Raw genomic sequence first — 18,154 nt, forward strand, 5'->3', positions numbered from 1 at the left:
AAAGCAGAGGCCTTCCACTGAAGGCAAAGTGAGCAGAGCAAGAAGCATACCCCACTGCACTCCACAGCTGAGGGCCAGTCCTTCCAGGTTGCCAAGCATGTGTGGTATCTGTCCAGAAGGGGTGGTTCTGGGGAGGGAGGGAAAGACCCAAGGGTAAAGCAGGTGAGGTCTAGGTGGCTTATGGGCACAGCCACTAAGAAATACTTTACTCTGCTTGCCACATGACCTCATGCCTGGCCTGCTAGGAAAGTGATAGAGCCTAGTAATGGTCTCTCATGGACACAGCCCTTTAGGGGCTACGAAATACAGTCCCATCCACAGAAAACTAAGAGAAGGACTATTTCCCAAGAGCCTGCTGCACAGATACCAGGAACTGTGCACAACTTTTCTGACGCAAACTATCTTCATTCTCACTTCAGCCCAGTGAAATCGGCGGCGGCTTCTCTGCTTTTCAGAGAATTAAAACTGCAAGAGCAGTCTCCTGCTCACCTCCCATCCTCTCCAGCAGCACCTACCCTCAACATGGAGGAAGAGGGGGCTGAGTCCCACAGTGGACCTACCTTAACAATGCTCTGATTCCACCCTAGTTTGGGGGCAGTTCCTTCCCTGGATCCCATTGGTGGCAGAGAGCAAAGATAACATAGCTACCAAACCCTGTGCACCCATGCATCAGGCCCTCAAGATGACATAAACTGTCCTAGCGCTAGGCTCTCTGCCACCTCAGACACTGTTTATAATGCTGTCTGGTAAGGGAACCAATTATTCTTGAGGCCTTTGATTGATTGATGGTGGTGGCGGCAATACTGTGAATTCAGGGAGCACTGAGTTACATCCCAAGTTCTTTCTGAGACAAGATCGTGCTATGTTGCCCTGGCTGAGCTAGAACTTGTGACCCTTCTGCCCAGCCTCCTGAATAGCTGGGATTACAAGTGTGTGCCATCATATTCAGCTTGAAATCATTTGATTTCCATGATGTGCTATGTAGAATTCTCATGGGAAAAGACACAAAGACTCTTTTCGGGGGGCAGAGTCAGTTTGGTTTGGTTTCTACTATAAAAATGACATGAAGAAAACTGAGCTCAGAACCTCAAGATACCTGAGAATTTCTAGAATATTCCCATCATCAGAATGGGCCCTTCATACTATACACTCCTACCACTTAGCTGTCAGTTTGCCATGATTTGTAGAAACACCACAGAGAAGCTAAGGTATCCCCTCACCCAACTTCCATTTGAAGGCAGAGGAGCCCATGGCTTTCTCCTGGGCATCTGCTCTGGAGAAGGCTGCCCCTACCTAGGTCCTTCTTCATGGAAGGCAGTGTCGTAGGCCCTGAGCTCAGGTACCAGGTGGACGTCATGCAGCTGCCTCCTCCCCTTTCCTCCTAGTGGTCTGGCCTCTCTGTCCAGGCAGCTTCTAGAAATGACTTTCTTCTTGATGTTCTTCCCTTTCCTTCAGTGTGTCTGCATGTGAACTTTTACTCAGCCTATTTGGGACTGGATATTTCTTCAAGCCTTTCACTGTTCTCAAGTCTTAGCAATTTTTCCTTGAAACACTGCCTTTCATTTGTTCTGCTGGTTCTGTTATACTGAACAGAGGTTATATCTCCTACCTCACCTTTCCACCTTCTCCTGCATAGTCTCCATGTCCATGTCACAGTGCCCACGACTGTCATTTCCTTACAGCCACCTTTCAGCTTCTTCAGCACTCCCTGGCTCTGTCTCACCTGCTATTCACCTCATCTTCTTGGGTTTCTGACTCCATGACCATATTTTACTTCCCACATCTCTTTTTCTTTCCTACTCTATCTATTTACATATCATGTGAGGGAGGGCTTTCCTTTATTCCTGTGAGTACTTTAAACCTATTACAAATTTTTTCAGAATTCACAATTTTTTGTGTGAACTCTTGTCAGTTTACCTATTGATGTCCCTAACCTCTCTTCCTGCTGGGCCCAGTGCTTTTCTGAGGTAGAGATACCTCCAAGTGAGCCCTTAGCAAGAGGGGGTGGGTTGGTCTGCATGTCTATATGGCTTACACTAGTTTCTGTGTTCACTTCCTAACCACAGTGCTTCCATTACAGGGCTGTTGGCAATGTAGGACTAGTAGTGACACAAACAGCACTAACTTGGGAATGACTCACAGAATGCCTCTTGATCTTCAGGTAAGGTCTGGGCTTGCAGCCAGGGTCCTATAATTAAAGACAAGAGGTGTAGGGTTTCCAGGTGGGAACATTCCCCAAGCCAGGCCCATCCTAAACTCTAGCCTCTCTGGAGAGCCCACTTTGGGTGTCCTCAAGGCGACGTTTGGTGTCACTTACCAGTCTGCTTTAAGTCTCTTTATTTCTTGCTTTTGAACTATTATGCTAAATAATTCTATTGTTACAATTATCCAAGGATCTTTATGTTTGAAGCAGATCTACCCTGCTGAAGAAATTCTCTATACTGTATTTGTATTATTTGAACCTTTATAATGAGCACATATTTACTACTTTAATGGTTTAATCTTATAAAAGAATTAAGACCATCCCAGTGATCCTGATCCCAGTGGGCTGAAAATGATGAACCAGAGACCCCCCCTAGGAGCCCAGTCTACTTGCCCACACCAGGCCTTTTCTGTTGGGCCCCACTGGATAACTTATCTGCTTTGAACTCACAGTCTAACACATCCTGAGCCCCATTTGATTGGCCCGCAACAGCCCTGTGCACAGTAACGATGGCTCCCAGGGGTGAGAACTAAGAGGACTGAATGACTACACAGTCACCGGGAGCACAGTTGAGGGCCACCACCTCTCCTAGCCAGGCTCCCCCCGTGAGTCAGAACCAGCTTTTAGATTCCAACTGCTACTGCACCTCTTAGCTGAGGAGATTTTTGACACAGATGCTTACTAAGTCATCTCTGTCTACTAAGCGACCACTGCCTCCTTACCTCCTGCAAGGGGACCTCCTTGTGCCCTTGACAATAAAGTTAACAACATACCATGCTGGAGCCATGGGAGGGCCTACAGTGTGCACAGAAGTGTGCACCTTGTCTCCCTGCTCCTCTGCCCCTGGCATGACACAACTAGACCCTGAGGTCTCAGAAACAGAAAGCTCAGGCTTTGAGCAGAAAGCCCAGTCTGCAGACAGGCTTCCCCTGCAAAATGGCCATGAATGGTGACTTCTGTGCTAAGTCCCTCTGGCAGGGAAGTTGTACTTCTAATGCAACTGAGACATCTCCAGATTCCAGCACCTCCTATGTTTGGGATGCAGCAACTTGCGGGAAGAATAAGTGGTACAGGGTGGGCACTGGGCCTGGGTCTTGGGCCGGGGTTCATTCCTGGCCAGCCATGCCAGCCCCATCCCTGGGGCACACCGAGATGGCGATTGAGACTGGGTTGGTGACCTAAGCCTGTAATCCCAGTGCTTGGGAAGCTGAAAAACAGGAAGGATCACTACAAGTCCGATCTGTTTATTCAGACCCTGTAGATCCTGTACTAAACACATTTATTTATAAATAAATAAATAAATAAAGGACAAAGAGACCTTCATATATGATACATGCTTTCAAACCAATATGGTAATTCAAACAGAAAAACAACTCATCAGTACGCATATGGAAGATGACCACTTTTGGAAGCAAAGGAAATGAAAGCAGCCTGTCTCTGTCACACATCACACCCAGGGCTGAGGGGCAACATGTGCTCTCCTCTTTGCCACTGTAGGAGGGCGAGTAGAGCACACTTCAGAGTATTCACTGTAGTGCTCGCTCTGGGTAGTGAAACTAGGGTTCCTGGCCTCCTCTGCACATTTTTCTGTATTTTCTAATGTTTTTTACATTGATCATGCACAACTCAGGAAAAACAACAAACATTATTTTTTCAAATTATATTTGCTGAGTTATTTTCTGCTGGCCACAAGGAAGCAGAGCTCACAAACATCTCCCCGGATGACCGTGGCCCCAATTAAAGCAGTGGATATCGACAGGAGTGCAGCTGTGCTCTGGGGGAGGGGAGCGGATCCTGTTTTCTTTGGCCCAGACCAGGAACTGTCAGATTTCCATGGCAGCGGAAGGAAAGCTGGGCAGGTTCCAGCTCTTCCACAGCTCTTCAGGTCGCACAGACAGGCCGAGGAGACTGAGGGTCACATGCGTGTGCAGGAGCTGGTGAAGACTGCAGGAGGGTTGGTCCACTCACACCCTGCACTCTCAGTGACCCAGAGTGGCAAAAATGGTCACCTTGAAAGCTCGTGAAGGAGACAAGGATGTCATATAGGGAGGGGACATAAAGCCCCTCTTATTTGTGAACACAGTAGCAAGTTCCTATACGAGGGCAGGAAAACATCCCAAACAGGGCCACATGGGCAGTTTCTAGAACTGAACAAAACAAGAGTACCTATCACCAAAGCCTGGAAAAGCAACAGCTTTAATTCTGCCTCTCCTAATCCTAGGACACTAGGAGCTGTTCTCTTAAAAATGTGAGCACCAAGGTGAGAATGGCTGAAATAGAAAATAGTGATCAGACCACATGCTGCCAAGGAGCAGAGAAACTGGACCTCTCGCATGTACATGGTGAGGATGGAACATGGTCAGCTGCCTGGAAAAGAGATAGGCAGTTTCTTAAAAAACCTAATCGTGCATATACCTCACAAGCTAGCAAACAGAACTCTAGCATTTACCCCAGAAAAATGAAATCTTACAATCAATATTTATAGTAGCTATATTCACAAAAGCAGAAATCTACAACAACCCACATGCCTTTCACTCAGCGCATGAGTAAGGGCTACAGAGGGTCTACTGTAGTGATTACAGAATCACACACATAGGAAAAATGCATGAGAACACATATACAGGTACAAACACGTTTGACTCCTGAAGCCGAAACAGTTCTATGGGAGGCCCCACTGCCCTGGCTGGTTCTAACCCTGGGGCTCATCACTGTAGGAGACTGGACAATGTTGTTTGTCCCTTACTATGCATCTACAAGTTTCTTCAAGGAACAATAACGTGAGTACTGATAGCATGGTCCTGCCATGTCCCCATGGCGTCTGCACATAGGGAGTCACTCCAGGTTCTTCCAGCAGCAGCTCCCCGAAAGGCCACTCCTCTGCAGGCCCAGACCCAGCCATGTGGTCCAGCAAGTGTCTGGCAAGTGGGCTGTGGGCTGCTTCCATTACTAGGGTTGCAGCAATGTCACCAGATGCTGCTGATAGAACACCAAAACAAGGCCAGGAAGGGGCCCAGAACTTGGAGTGAGTCCTGGAGTACTGGAAGAAGCAGAAAGACCCCTCAATCCCCAGAATCCCTGGAGATTTCCCTCCTGTCCCAGCTTCAGCATTTACAACGACAGGGACATCATGCCTATTTGAACTGGACAGATGAATTCTCAAAGAAGTGCTCATCCAAAGCTCTGTCCTCCCTGGGCCAGGAAGCTCTTCTAGGTCATGAAGGAGGCTGACTGCAAGAGGCACCATACCATCATCACCCCTACCTTTGGTTAGCTCTTCCCTAGAAGTTTCCCTGAGACACTAGGCCTCTGAGCAGCCAGAGCTCTCTAGGCATGTGCAGGCAAGAGAAAGTACCCCAAGAAACAGCCATTCCCAGTTTTAGGAAAACAGCCACTCCAAGACCCATCAGGACTGGCTCATCTCCATGTGGCAATCCAATCGTCATCACTATTAAGAAATGAGGGAAAACCACTGGTGACCTCCCAGGTCAGAACACATCCATCACTGGGTCTTCTTGTGTTCTGGGAGATGGCCCCACCACAGAGCCCAGCAAGACCACACACCAGACCATGAGCAACATGGAGAGGCAACCACCATCTGCTTAGCACCATCAAGATTTCACATAGTTGCATTTTTGCTATAAGTCATATGCTAAAAACCTAGTGAAAACTATTATAGCCATTATGTTCTAGGAAAAGGCAAGAAATAGGGAAAACCTAAAGAGAAAACATAACACTTTCCTGAGTAATATAAAAGATAATTTTGAATAGCCCACAACATCTAAAAGCTGATTCCAAAATTCATACAAATAAATATATGAGAAAAGTCAAGGACACAGTCTAAACAAAAAACAATAAAGTACTTGCTTTACCAGATATTACAACAAATTTATAAGAACTAAATTAAGCAATATATCAAAGACCTAACAAAATAACATATAATAAGATAATGGGACATTATGTAACTCTTAGAAAGGATAAACTATTCCAAGCAGGGTTCTAAAACAATTCAAATGATGAAAGAACAGTCTTCTCAACAAATGCTGCTGGGACAACTGGACATCTACATGCAAAAGAGTGAAACTGAGTCTCCATCGCATCACACCATATTCAAAAATCAACTCAAAATAATCTTAAGACTTTTATGTAAGAGCTGAACTATAAAGCTCTTAGAAAAGATACATGCATAAATCTTCATGACCTTGAATTTGGAAATAGTTTCTTAAATATGACAAGGAAGTATAGGCAACAATAGAAAAAAACAGTTTTTTTGCCAAAACATAAAACTTCTACACTTCAAGGGACAGTGCCAAAAAAGTGAAAAGTATGTGGTGGCATATGCTTATAATCCCAGCACTTGGGAGGCTGAGGTGGGAGTATTAGGCATTCAAGGCCAGCCTGGGATACACAGTGAGTTCAAGATCAGCCTAAGCTACATAGCAAGACCTTGTCTCAAGTCATACTCTTTGAGGAAAGAAAAAAAAAAAAGTAAAAAGACAACTCAGAGAATGGTAAAAAATGTTTAGAAGTCACATATTTGATAAAACAATTACATAAAGAACTCTTACAACTCAATAATAAAAAGACAGAAAGCAAGTTAAAAACGGGCAGAGTTTGAATAGACATTTTTCCGAAGAAAATACACCTTTCTCCTCCTTCTTCTTCCTTTTTTTTTAATGTATTTGGTACAGGATCTCACTATGCAGTTTTAACTCATAGTGATGCTCCTGCTTTCAGCCTCTCAAGTGCTGGGATTATAGGTGTGCACCAGCCACCATAACTAGTCTCAGGGGCCAGCTTAGTGTGCCCAAGGGCAGAGCCAGCATGGCATGTGGTGTCAGGGATTGAACTCCAAGACTCACCTAAATGATGACCAAACAAAACATGAATACTCACACACAGAAATATAACTCAGCAACAAGCAAGAGGCCAGACACCAACAGAAGGGTCTTACTTATTCAAGGATCAGGGCCCTCTGCTCAACTCAGACCCCAGTGCAATTCTAGGGGTTTAATCCAGTTCAGTCATCAACAGATTCACAACATCACGTTAGTAAGCAAAGATTCACAAGCTAAAGTAAAGCCTCAAAGAGATATTTCTAGGGTTGAGGTTATAGTTCAGTGGTAGAGCGCTTGACTAGTATGTGTGTGGCCATAGGTTTGACCCCTAGGACCACAAAAACAAAAATCAGAACAACAAAAAATTCTATGTTTACAAAGAAATAATTGTAGAGAAAAAAACCAAGAAGCCAGTTTAAAAATGGGCAAAGATCTGAAATATCTCCGAAGAAGTTACACAAATGGCCAAGAAGCACATGACAAAATGTTTTTAATCACTAAGAAAATGCAAATCAAGGCCACAATGAAATGCAACTCCACCTACACCCACCAGAATAGCTATGATCTGGCCCCAAATCCAAAGCTGCACATTACAGAAGAGTGAAAGGCAGATGAACTGTGGTAATCCATATAACAAAATCCTTTCGGCAGTAGAAAAAGGAGGCACTGGCTCACACAGCTGCATAAAAGGAGTCTCACAGAAGGGCCACACTGGGAAGCATGGGTTCCATTACATGACTAGTCCTAAAGAGGCAAAATCTACAGAGACACAATTCATATTCTACCCACATGACCAGCTGAGGTGCAAGGAGATGAATCCCAAGGAGCGTACAGTGGGGTCATGCCAGGTACACAGTCCCCAGTTGCCATTCCAGTTCTATGTTTCTATGTTATGTTAATTTCTAAGTATTTTTCCAAAAGAAACAATCACATATGATATAAACTTATATTTTACAGTGTTCTCATGGGTAGAAGCTGGAGACCTGTAAATAAGAGTTGACAGAAGATGGCTAAATGGATAGACAACACTCATATGGTGACATAGATGCACTGAACCTAGTGAGGGGCATCTCCTGTCACACTAAGAGCCACAAAAACATGTTGCCCCAAACAAACAAACAAACAAACAAAAAAACTATACATACACTTGATCTGCATTTAAAGTGTCTGTTCTTCAAAAGCAACTAAGAAAATGTCAGTCTCAACCATAAACAGGAAGAAAATATATCTGCAAAACAAAAATCTGATAAAGACTTTCTATCTGGAATGTACAACAAACTCCCAAAACTAAATAAGAAAACAGGCCAACAAAAATGGGCAAGAGAACTGAACAAACACTTCACCAAAGGCAATTATGATCAGCCAAAAACCATGTCAGGTTGTTGTAGACAGCTGAATTAGATAGAAATATTATAGGCAGTCAGACAGGGCCAGGCCCTCAAGGAGACAAGATAGAAGACAAGGTGACTTTGCAACTTGGAAGAGACAGACACCTCCATATGGACCAGAACTCAAGACCAAGACAAAAGAGGAAACACAGCTACATACTTCCCTAGGGATGGGCATCAGGGATTGATATTCTAAATAGGTATCAATAACCTTGAAAGAGCCCAAATGAGTCGCTAGCCCAACCCCCAACTGGAAGATACTCTGTCCTATATTCATGCCTGCTTGCTATGTGACTCGCTTCCCCATTTGGTACTGGATTTAATCAACTTTACCTGAGCAATGGTGCTTGTAATCTCACTGGTTGACCATAGTCTTGTCCTACCTCATGCCCACCTGAGTTCCCATGTCTTCTCCACCACCTTAGACCTGCTTCACCACATGGTTTTCCTCTATAAAAGTCCCTGGAAGAGACAACTTCCCAGGGACCACCCACTCAGGGCCCCCCTCCCATCTCACAGACAGGAGCTTTCTTTTCCCCCAATAAATATATTCTGCTCATAACCTCCATTTGTTCCTAAAATTCACTCTTCAGTTTTAGAGAACAGAAACTCACCCCAGGTACCTCTGAGGTCAGGAGTTTCATTTTTCCCCTGTATCATCTGGAGGTTCCCTGTATCAAGATCTTTATCATTACAGGCATCAGGAGTCAAATGCTAACTAAACCACAATGGGAAAACACGCTTTCAATAAGTGCAGCTTATTATCTCAATTATACCACAATAAGCTGTTTTTAAAAACTACACATGCATTAAGGCAAGACTATCACAAACACGGACCAAAATTTAAAATACTGAAAAGAGTGGACAAACACCTGGAGCCACTAGCCCCTTGGCACATGGCTGTGGGACTGTGCACAGGGCACAGCTGCTGTGGAAACCAGCTCGGCAGGTTCCCAGAAAGTCACACACGCACTTACTTTGCAAAAAAGCAACCCTAGTCCTGGGATTCCCCTGAGGACAAACAGGTGTCCAGAGCATATGTGTATCAGCCACAACCTGCAAGCAACTCAAAGGTGCAGGCACTGGCTCACAGAAGACATACCTACTACACAGAAAAGCACACCTGAGATGCTCCCACACACAGGACACAAGAGGAAGGGGCCACCATCAGGAGACTTGCTAGCCTAAGGGCCTCAGGGACCACTGCAATTCTCCAGGTCTCCTTTCCCACATGTAAGATGAATAATCAATCTCTAAATCTCTTCAATCCTGCAAGTTTATCAGTTTGTAATTCCAAATGGTTGAAGACTCAGTGTCCAGTAGCCACCAAATGGGGAGGAGGGCAGGGTGAAATTCCACTAAGAAAAACAACTCAGGCTCCCAGGGAGCTGTTTGTAAAGACCGCAACCACTGGGCCCCAAGGGTGTAAAGGCAAACTGGGCCAGAGCAGTGACAGTTCTAGAGGCAAAATACCATTGGTGTGAAGCATTTGGACTCTGAGGACATTCTCAAGGCCATAACCTCATTTTAATGGTTTTATACAAAGCTGTCGACTTAATGTCCATATAATTCACATTAGATTCTAGATAACAAAAAAGTAAATCAAGAGCCACAGCCAAGCAGCTTCCTTCTGAACAAGGCCAACCTCAGCACTGAGCCTGGCTGGGCAGATCGAAAAGCCCAAGAAACACATGGATGCTACGACTGCACTTGGGGACCTTGGGAAGTTGTTGAATCACCAACTGTACACATACTCCGTCTCCCCTTTGGAGACCTGTCATTGCACACTATAGACTGCGTTCCTGACATGGGACAGTGTGGTCCCCATTAGTACCACCCCCTCTCACAGCGAGGCAGTTGCCAGCCAGACAGGATTCTCTGCATGGAGCTTCACTGCCTGATACACCCATAAAACCACCACTACTGAGGACAACTCTCAGGCTTGCCACACCAGGGGTGACAGCAGGTGTCCTTGTACATGCCCAGGGTGACCAGAGGTAGGAAGTTGAGTCTCCTTTCTGTCACTAGCTGGCCAGGTACATGTGATCCAGCCACCTGGCTCTGTCCAGGACCATCACAACACCCAGGCATTGGTCTCCACATCTCAGGGGCTGATAAGGATCCAACACTCGTGCTTCTGCCCATGGAAAAAGTGCTTGGCAGACCTAAGGGATTCCTACCAATGACAGGATGAGCAAGACCTGCCCTCCACCCAGCTCACTAACTTGGTTTCCAGGCAGCCAGAGCTGTGTTTATAGCAGCAAAGAGGTGGCCCGCTCATCAGCAGGCCCCTAAGCCCTGCAGACATTTGGCTCTGGTGTGACAATTATGTTTACACTGTCTCACTTCATATGGTTCAGGGACAGAGAAACAGAATAAGGAGGGGAAGTGGGTAGGGGAGGCAGAGCGACAGATTCACAGTTGAAACCTCTTTCTACCTCAATCAGCTCCAGTGCATGCCCAGTGAGCCAGCCTGGCCCAGCTGGATGGCTCAACCAATCTTGAGACCTGAGCTGTCTATAGGCTAGTCCCATAGCCCTCTGTAACAGGACACTAGCTCTGGAGGGGTTCAAACAATCAAAGCAGAACTCCTAAGACCAAGTTCCTAGGAAGGGTTTCCCAAGGCAGATGAACAAAGGCCAAGGCTCCTATGATCCAGGGCATCATTGTAAAACAGGAAAGTTTGCTGAACTCCAATCTACAGCCTCTGAATCTGTGCCCTAGCAGAATCAAGGAAGAGAAAACAACAGGAGCCAGGTCCTTTCTAAGATCAACAGCAAGGCAGTAGGAACCCAGCTGCTGAGGCAATAAGCAAGTCACTGTGAAGCAGCTCTGTCCTGCACAAGGCCCTGCCAGACCACCCACCTCCCTAGCACTCAGGCTCGCCAGGGTCTCTGGAGAGGGAGGTGACGAGTAAGCCTGGCTGAGGACCCTGGCATACTGTAGACCAAAGCACTAGGCAGGAGCTGCAGGCCAGACAGCCCGGCAGTTCTGCATGCCAAGCCCACAGCCTGAGTGGGAACTCAGGCTCCATGGAAACCACTCCCCAAGGGGCGATGAAGTTTCCAGCACTTGGGGACACTTCAACTGTCCTGGCACAAGCACAGAGGTTGTACTGTGGGAAGAGGCTGTGCAAGCTGCTGAGCTTCCCAGATGGATGTTCCTAGGAGGACAACATAATGGCCAGAGAGGGGACAGAGACTTCTCCTTTCTCCACTGCAGATCCCAGAGGTTTGTGTGGGAGAGAGGAAGGGGCTGGTGCAGTAGCTTTCCATGAACTTCTGAGGATATGAACAACTGCTCTCCAGGCCTTGCAACCCATCCTTCTTGAATGCTTAGGTTCAGCTTTCCATATTTTTTTCTTTGAAAAATAAGCCTGATGCCTTCTTAATCATTTCCCATGAGAACTAGAAGAGTGGGTAAAGAGCTGTGCAGAGAGCACAGACCAGTATGTGTTCTTAAGGACAGAGAGTCCCCACTCCGTTGAGAGGCTGGCTCCCAGAAATACAAGAAGGGGCCACACACTCAAGCTCCCAAGCCACAGAGCTAAGTCACAAAGAACACACTGAAAAGCTGCCCACCAGCCTGGGAACCAACTGGGCTCCTGGGCTCCCTCTAGAAGAAGTGTGGCTGGTGACCCCTGCTGGTTGGTCAGGACCACATCATGTCAGACTGTTGCTTACAGGCAGGGCAAGCTGGCCTCCTCTATCACAACCTCCTCCATGAGTCAGGACATCCACTGCTCATGGTGAACCTGAGGCCAACCCTCAATACCTGTGCAGGAAAGTTCAACAAAGCACATGAATTTACCAGTAATTCCACACTGTAAGTCAAATCAACATCTAGCTTCCAAAGAAGAACTTTTAGGGAAAAACATCTCCAAGACAATTTTTTTTTTCTGCTTGTTTTCCATATTTCCTTTAATCAACATGTACCTTAATAATGAAAAAATATTCACTATTTTGGGACTTTCCTGAACTTTAATTCAAACAATATCCACCATTCTCTAGCTCAGTGGGTCATGCCAGAGGCCAGTGGCCTGCAGAGATCATGCTAGAGGGCTCACTAGTAACAGAAAGAAGCTAGAAGTTTTACCATATGGAAACTTCCAAGGTGACAGCATGGAACTCACTTCAAAGAAAACAGAGGTGTCTCAAAAAGCAGGAAAGCCCTACCAGGAAGATGCTCTGCATGGGGGCAGCTAGGCCATGGGATGGCCAGACACAAGGCTCCAGGAGCTCTAAGAAACCCTTTACAGGTGGAATCTGTAAGCCATAAAGAACAAAAAATCAGGCATGATGACACAGGCCTGTAATCTTAGCACTCTTGGAGGACATTACAGGAGGGAGAATCACAAGTGGGAGCTCAGACCAGGCAATTTAGTGAGAACCTGTCTAAAATTTTAAAAAGTGTTGGGAATGTAGTTCAGTGCAAAGTTCCTAGGTTTGATTTCCAGTAATACAAAAACAAACCAACCGACACAGTTGTGTATGGTGCTCCATGGTCATAATTTTAGCTATTCAGGGGACGAAGGCAAAAAGATGGCAAGTTCCAGGCCAGCCTGTGTAACTTTGTGACACCTTTTTTAAAAAAATTGATATGGGATCTCGTTATGCAGCTTAGACTTGTAGTAATCCTCCTGTCTCAGCCTTCCTAGTGCTAGCATTACAGGAATGCACCACTACGCCCAGTTTCAGGGCTGGCACAGCACACCCTGGGTTCCATGGCTGGTATGTGGTATCAGAGATCGAGCCCACGTCCTTGAGCTTGCAAGGCAGGCACTTATGCCACTGAGCTATCTCCCAGCCCTGTGACACTGTTCTAAAAGAAGAACAAACTTTAGTAAGAGGCAGTCTACCCAGAAACAGGAATTTAATGGGCCAGTACATAAATGACTAACATGGAAGATGCAGGTAAAATACTTCCCTATTCCCTAAGACCTGTGCAGACCTGAAGCAAGGTGCCTCACACCCATGCAGCTGCTGGCAGCCTGGGCACACAGCCAATACACTTAAAACAAGGAATCCCAGGTCCTATCTGACTTTCCTGCACTCTCAGATAGTTCAGAGACCTCAGAGATGAATGAACCATGGAGATACGGCTGAGCCCTGCTTTGGCACACACTCTGCTCCCATTCCACCTACCCCAGCTCCTGGTTCCTGGTCAGCTGCTCAACACAGGCCTACACATTATGTTACATGATCTCCCAAAACCTTCAATTGCCTAATTGGACAGAGTCCTAATGACCAGCCCCAGCTTGGACATGAATCCCCTGAGAGCATTAAGACTTCCCAAGTCAGGGGTCAGAGAATGCCTTCAGATTCATGGACAGGGCACACTGCCACAGCCTAGCTGGGTATAGTCAAGGAAACAGGCCTGCACATAGGGAGGGGCCTTTCTCTCATTTTATGGAAAAAATAACATCTGCCACCCAGTTATAATGTGGTGCACCCCTCCTCCTAGGTACAAGGATTTCTGGGATACCACATGAAGGCAAGCTTGAAATACCAGTGTCATGCCCAAAAGAGAATAAACTCATGTGTCAATCAGTGCTTTCTAATTATTCCTTCAAAAAAAACCAAAGAAGGGCCTAATCAAGTTGTCGCTTAACAGCATATTTTAAAATATATTTTATGGGGCTGAAGGTATTGCTCAGAGGTACAGTGCATAGTTAGCATGCAGGAGACCCTGGATTTAACCTGCAACACGTACACATACACATTCTCTCTCTCTCTCTACCCCCCGCCCAAGCATGATGAGATATGTGCCTAGCGAGATCTAATTTATGTTGATTAATCTGAGAAAACTGATAATATATTGTTTCGTTTTGTTTTGTTTTTTTAAATTTATTTATTTATTTATTTATTTGTGTGTGTGTATGTGTGTGTGTGTGTGTGCGTGTGTGTGTGTGGCCAGCTCAGCCTACCAGGGGGCGTGGCTGGCTGGCATGTGGTGCTGGGGGATTGAACCGTGGTCCCTTTGCTTTGCTAAGCTTATTCAAATAGGTGCTTTAGACCACTGAGCCATCTCACCAGCCCCTAATATATTGTTTTGATCACTCAACAGTACTAACTAAAAAGAAAGCTCATCATAAAGTAAAATTTCAACATTCAATTTGGAGGGTTCAAGTATAAATGTGTATATGTATTATTGTGGAAGATGAGTAACACAGGATAGAAAACAGAAATACGCAACCTCAGGAAGAAACTGGTGAGTATGAAAATCATGTTTACAGTCCACTGCATACAGTTCTATACTACCAATTTTCAAACTCTCAGCATATGAATTAACACTTTTAAATCTAAGTGTTTAGACCAGTCTCCTGCCTCTTGTGAGCCTCATGGTAAGGAACAAACTCCCCTTCTGCATGGGATGCAGCACAGCCCAGGCCCACTCCAGGCTCACCATTGCTGGCCCCTGACATTTGATGGCCCCCACTGGGCCAGTCTAGCATCTCACAGTACCCTGTAAAACAGGGCATTTCCCCAGCAGTCTGTAGATGTGGTGGCTGACGAGGGAGTAACAGTGCTCCATCCTAATATTCACTCAGACTCTTCTGGGTCCTGTGATGGCTTCTGGGGACACTGAACAGCCCCACAGGTAGCCTATGCAGCTTTCTCCCAAAGACGCACCCCAGGGCCTTACTTTCTGGCTGGCTTCCTCCTCACTTGCTGTGGCATCAGTTGCCTGCAGTATCTCTTCCACAGACATATTCTTCAGTTTTTTGCTCTTTTTCTTTGCTACTTTAGGACCTTTTCTCTTTTGTTTTACCATCCTGCAAACAGAAAATACACATCGCTAAAATACATAGAAAATAACAGGCCCTAGGCGACGATATTTTTAACAAAGGAAGGCACTCTCCCATTATGAGAGAATTCAAAGGTATTTTATAAAGTGTGAAAAACATAAAAGTCAAACTTATAGTCCATCACTATTTTAAAAATTTGATTTCCTGCTTTTTGACTATTTTTATTTAACACAGCTATAACTAATACATAGTTTAGGTCAGTCTCAAGCAAGCAGGAGGCTGCTGACTGCAGCAGCAGTGCAATGCCTAAGTCAAAGAAACTTGTTTCTTTAAGCTCTTCAGGCGATTTTGACATTGAAGTTGACAAAAAGTTAAGGAGGAAAAAGCAAGTTGCTCCAGAAAAGCCGAAGACTGGTGAAGAAGCAGAAGACTGGTGAAACTTCCAGAGTTCTGTCACCTTCTAAGCAGAGCAGCAGCAGCAGAGATGATAACACGTTGCAGATTGGGCAACTGAGATATGTCAGTGTTCGGGACTTTAAAGGGAAAGTTCCTTTTTTTTCGGTATTGGAGATCGAACTCAGGACCTTGTGCTTGCCTGGCAAGCACTTATGTTGCTGAGCCACCTCCCCAGCCTTCATGAAAGGGAAAGTTCTAATTGATATTAGAGAATATTGGATGGATCCAGAAGGTAAAATGAAACCAGGAAGACAAGGTATTTCTTTAAATCCAGAGCAGTGGAGTCAGCTGAAGGAGCACATTTCTCACAATAATGATGCAGTAAGAAAACTGTAGAAGCTGAGCCATAAAAATGAATACTGACTCTGACAAAACTAAACAAAAAAAGGGGATACAAATGAATGACCATTTTGTATCTGTATATTCAAAATAGGATAGATATACAGCTACTATCTCTTAATTCAATGAATAGAAAGATTTGTTCTAACAGTGTTTGTGGACAGGATATCATGTCTGCATCTTGAACAACGAATAACCACTAAGACAACAATATGCAATGCATTAATTATTGAAACCGTCCTACAAATCAGTTTTGAAACTGTCTTATTGCTATTTGTTTCTCAATAAAATTATTTAAAAAAAAAAAACTGCTGGAAAAAAAAAAAACCCATCCTGTACTGTCCTAGTTGTCTTACTCTGTCTTTTTACATTGGCTTTTGTTTTCTAAACATCGTTTTCCAAGCTGCTGTATATTTGGAGTGCAGAACAATTTGTAAGATGAATAATTTTTTAAAATGTGTATTATTAAAAGTGTTCTGAGTGAAGAACAACTGTATTATTATGGATGATATAACTGTCAACTTTATTAAGGAGGATTGCTTTGTGCCCACCACCTAGTATAAAATAAAATCAAGTAATTCCACTCAAAAAAAATAGTTTAAGGACCGGTCAAATAGCTCAGCAGATTAAAGCACCTGCAGGGGTTGGTGAGATGGCTCAGTGGTCTAAAGCACCTACTTAGAACAAGCTAAGCTAAGCAAAGCACAGGGACCACAGTTCAATCCCCCAGCACCACATGCCAGCCAGCCCCGCCCCCTGGTGGGCTGAGCTGGCCACACACACACAAAATAAATAAATAAATATTAAAAAAAAAAAGCACCTGCAATCAGGCACAGGGGCCAGGATTTGATCCCCAGGTGGCCTGCTGTGCTGGCCCCGCCCCTGGGGCGTGCTGAGACAGCAACTGAGACTGGGCATGGTGGCATACCTGTAAACCCAGCACTTGGGAGGCTGTAAACATGAGAATCACTAGGAGTTAGATCTAGTAGTGAGACCCTGAACACCCTGAACACCCTGGACACCCTTCCCTAAAATAAAAATTAAAAAAATAATAGCTTATATAGTCTATATTTTTAATTCAACATGAACACAAAATGCTTAAGACATACTAGATTTAGTGTTAGTATTATAATTTTCCAAAAGTAAAAATTTATCTGTTCTCTAATCCGTATTGCCTATTAATTATTGGGGTTTTAAAGTTTTCTATTATGCTGGACTATACTCCCACACAGGCTGTGGTGAGTCACATACCCTATCATGGGCAGCTAGCCATACCTGGCCTCAAGGACCTGGAGAGCCTAGGTTGTCTTCTCCAGGCCTTGAGCAGCACCAACCAGCCCCAAACACCTGCCCTTCTGGAGCTCACTCTCTCCCCCTAATTTTGGGGGAAAGGGGCTGCATATTATATAAAAAAAGATTTTGCTATGCAAGATAAATAAAGACTGGGTGTGAAGGCACATGTCTGCTTTTGCAGCTACCATGGAGGCTGAGGCATGAGGGTCAGACATTTGATGCCAGCCTAGGCAACTTAATGAGACTTTGACTCAGCAATAAACTAAAAAAGGTAGGGAGTGTAGTTCAGTGGTAGAGTCCCAAGATTCAACCCCCAGTACTGAAGAACAACAAAACAAATGATATAAGGCAGGAGAGAGTTGTATATATTAAAAGGATGATCAAATCGGGGAGGTAGCTCTACTGTAAAGTGCTTGTCTAGCACATACCACACCCTAGACTCCATTCCTATCACTGTAAAAGAGAAAGAAAAAAAAAGATGATGCTCTGATGGAAGGGGTAGTGGACATCCCCTTAGAGAGCACATCTGGAGGCCAACACTACTCTTGGTGAGAAACTGCTGAGAGTACAGGGTGAACCTGGGACACCAAGCAAGCTAGAAATTGAGGACTCCTTGTGCCATATTGGGGTTGTCACAGGTTACAGCACATAGAGAGAATATTCTATTCTGGAATCAGAAAATTCCAATCTCGCTTCTTTTTCTGGGAAACACCAAATGGCGGATGAAACCAGTGCAGCAGGAGGGGCCGGAGGCCCTGGGGGCCCAGGCATGGGAGGCCACAGCTTCCGCAGAGGCTTCGGCAGTGGCCTTCAAGGTCATGCGTGCAGCAGAGACCAGGGGCCAGGGCCGAGGCTGAGGCTGCAGGGCTCGCGGCGGTAAGGCCGAGGACAA

General features: G+C 45.2%; 1 protein-coding gene and 1 pseudogene across 1 annotated transcript in view; one reads left to right on the forward strand and one right to left on the reverse strand.

Moving 5' to 3' along the window:
* The window catches only part of CUNH7orf50 (chromosome unknown C7orf50 homolog), a 146,431-nt gene that overhangs the window by 116,171 nt on the left and 12,106 nt on the right, over nucleotides 1-18,154 (reverse strand). Inside the window, exon 2 of the mRNA XM_023713429.1 lies at nucleotides 15,072-15,201. Within this exon, the coding sequence (XP_023569197.1) occupies nucleotides 15,072-15,200 (129 nt within the window). The 5' untranslated portion in view covers nucleotide 15,201. The remainder of the gene's footprint in view (nucleotides 1-15,071; nucleotides 15,202-18,154) is intronic.
* On the forward strand, nucleotides 15,474-15,966 carry LOC101576454 (annotated as a pseudogene).

Source organism: Octodon degus, unplaced genomic scaffold (assembly GCF_000260255.1).
Source record: "Octodon degus isolate 3935 unplaced genomic scaffold, OctDeg1.0 scaffold00031, whole genome shotgun sequence".
In the NCBI taxonomy this organism is placed as follows: Eukaryota; Metazoa; Chordata; class Mammalia; order Rodentia; family Octodontidae; genus Octodon; species Octodon degus.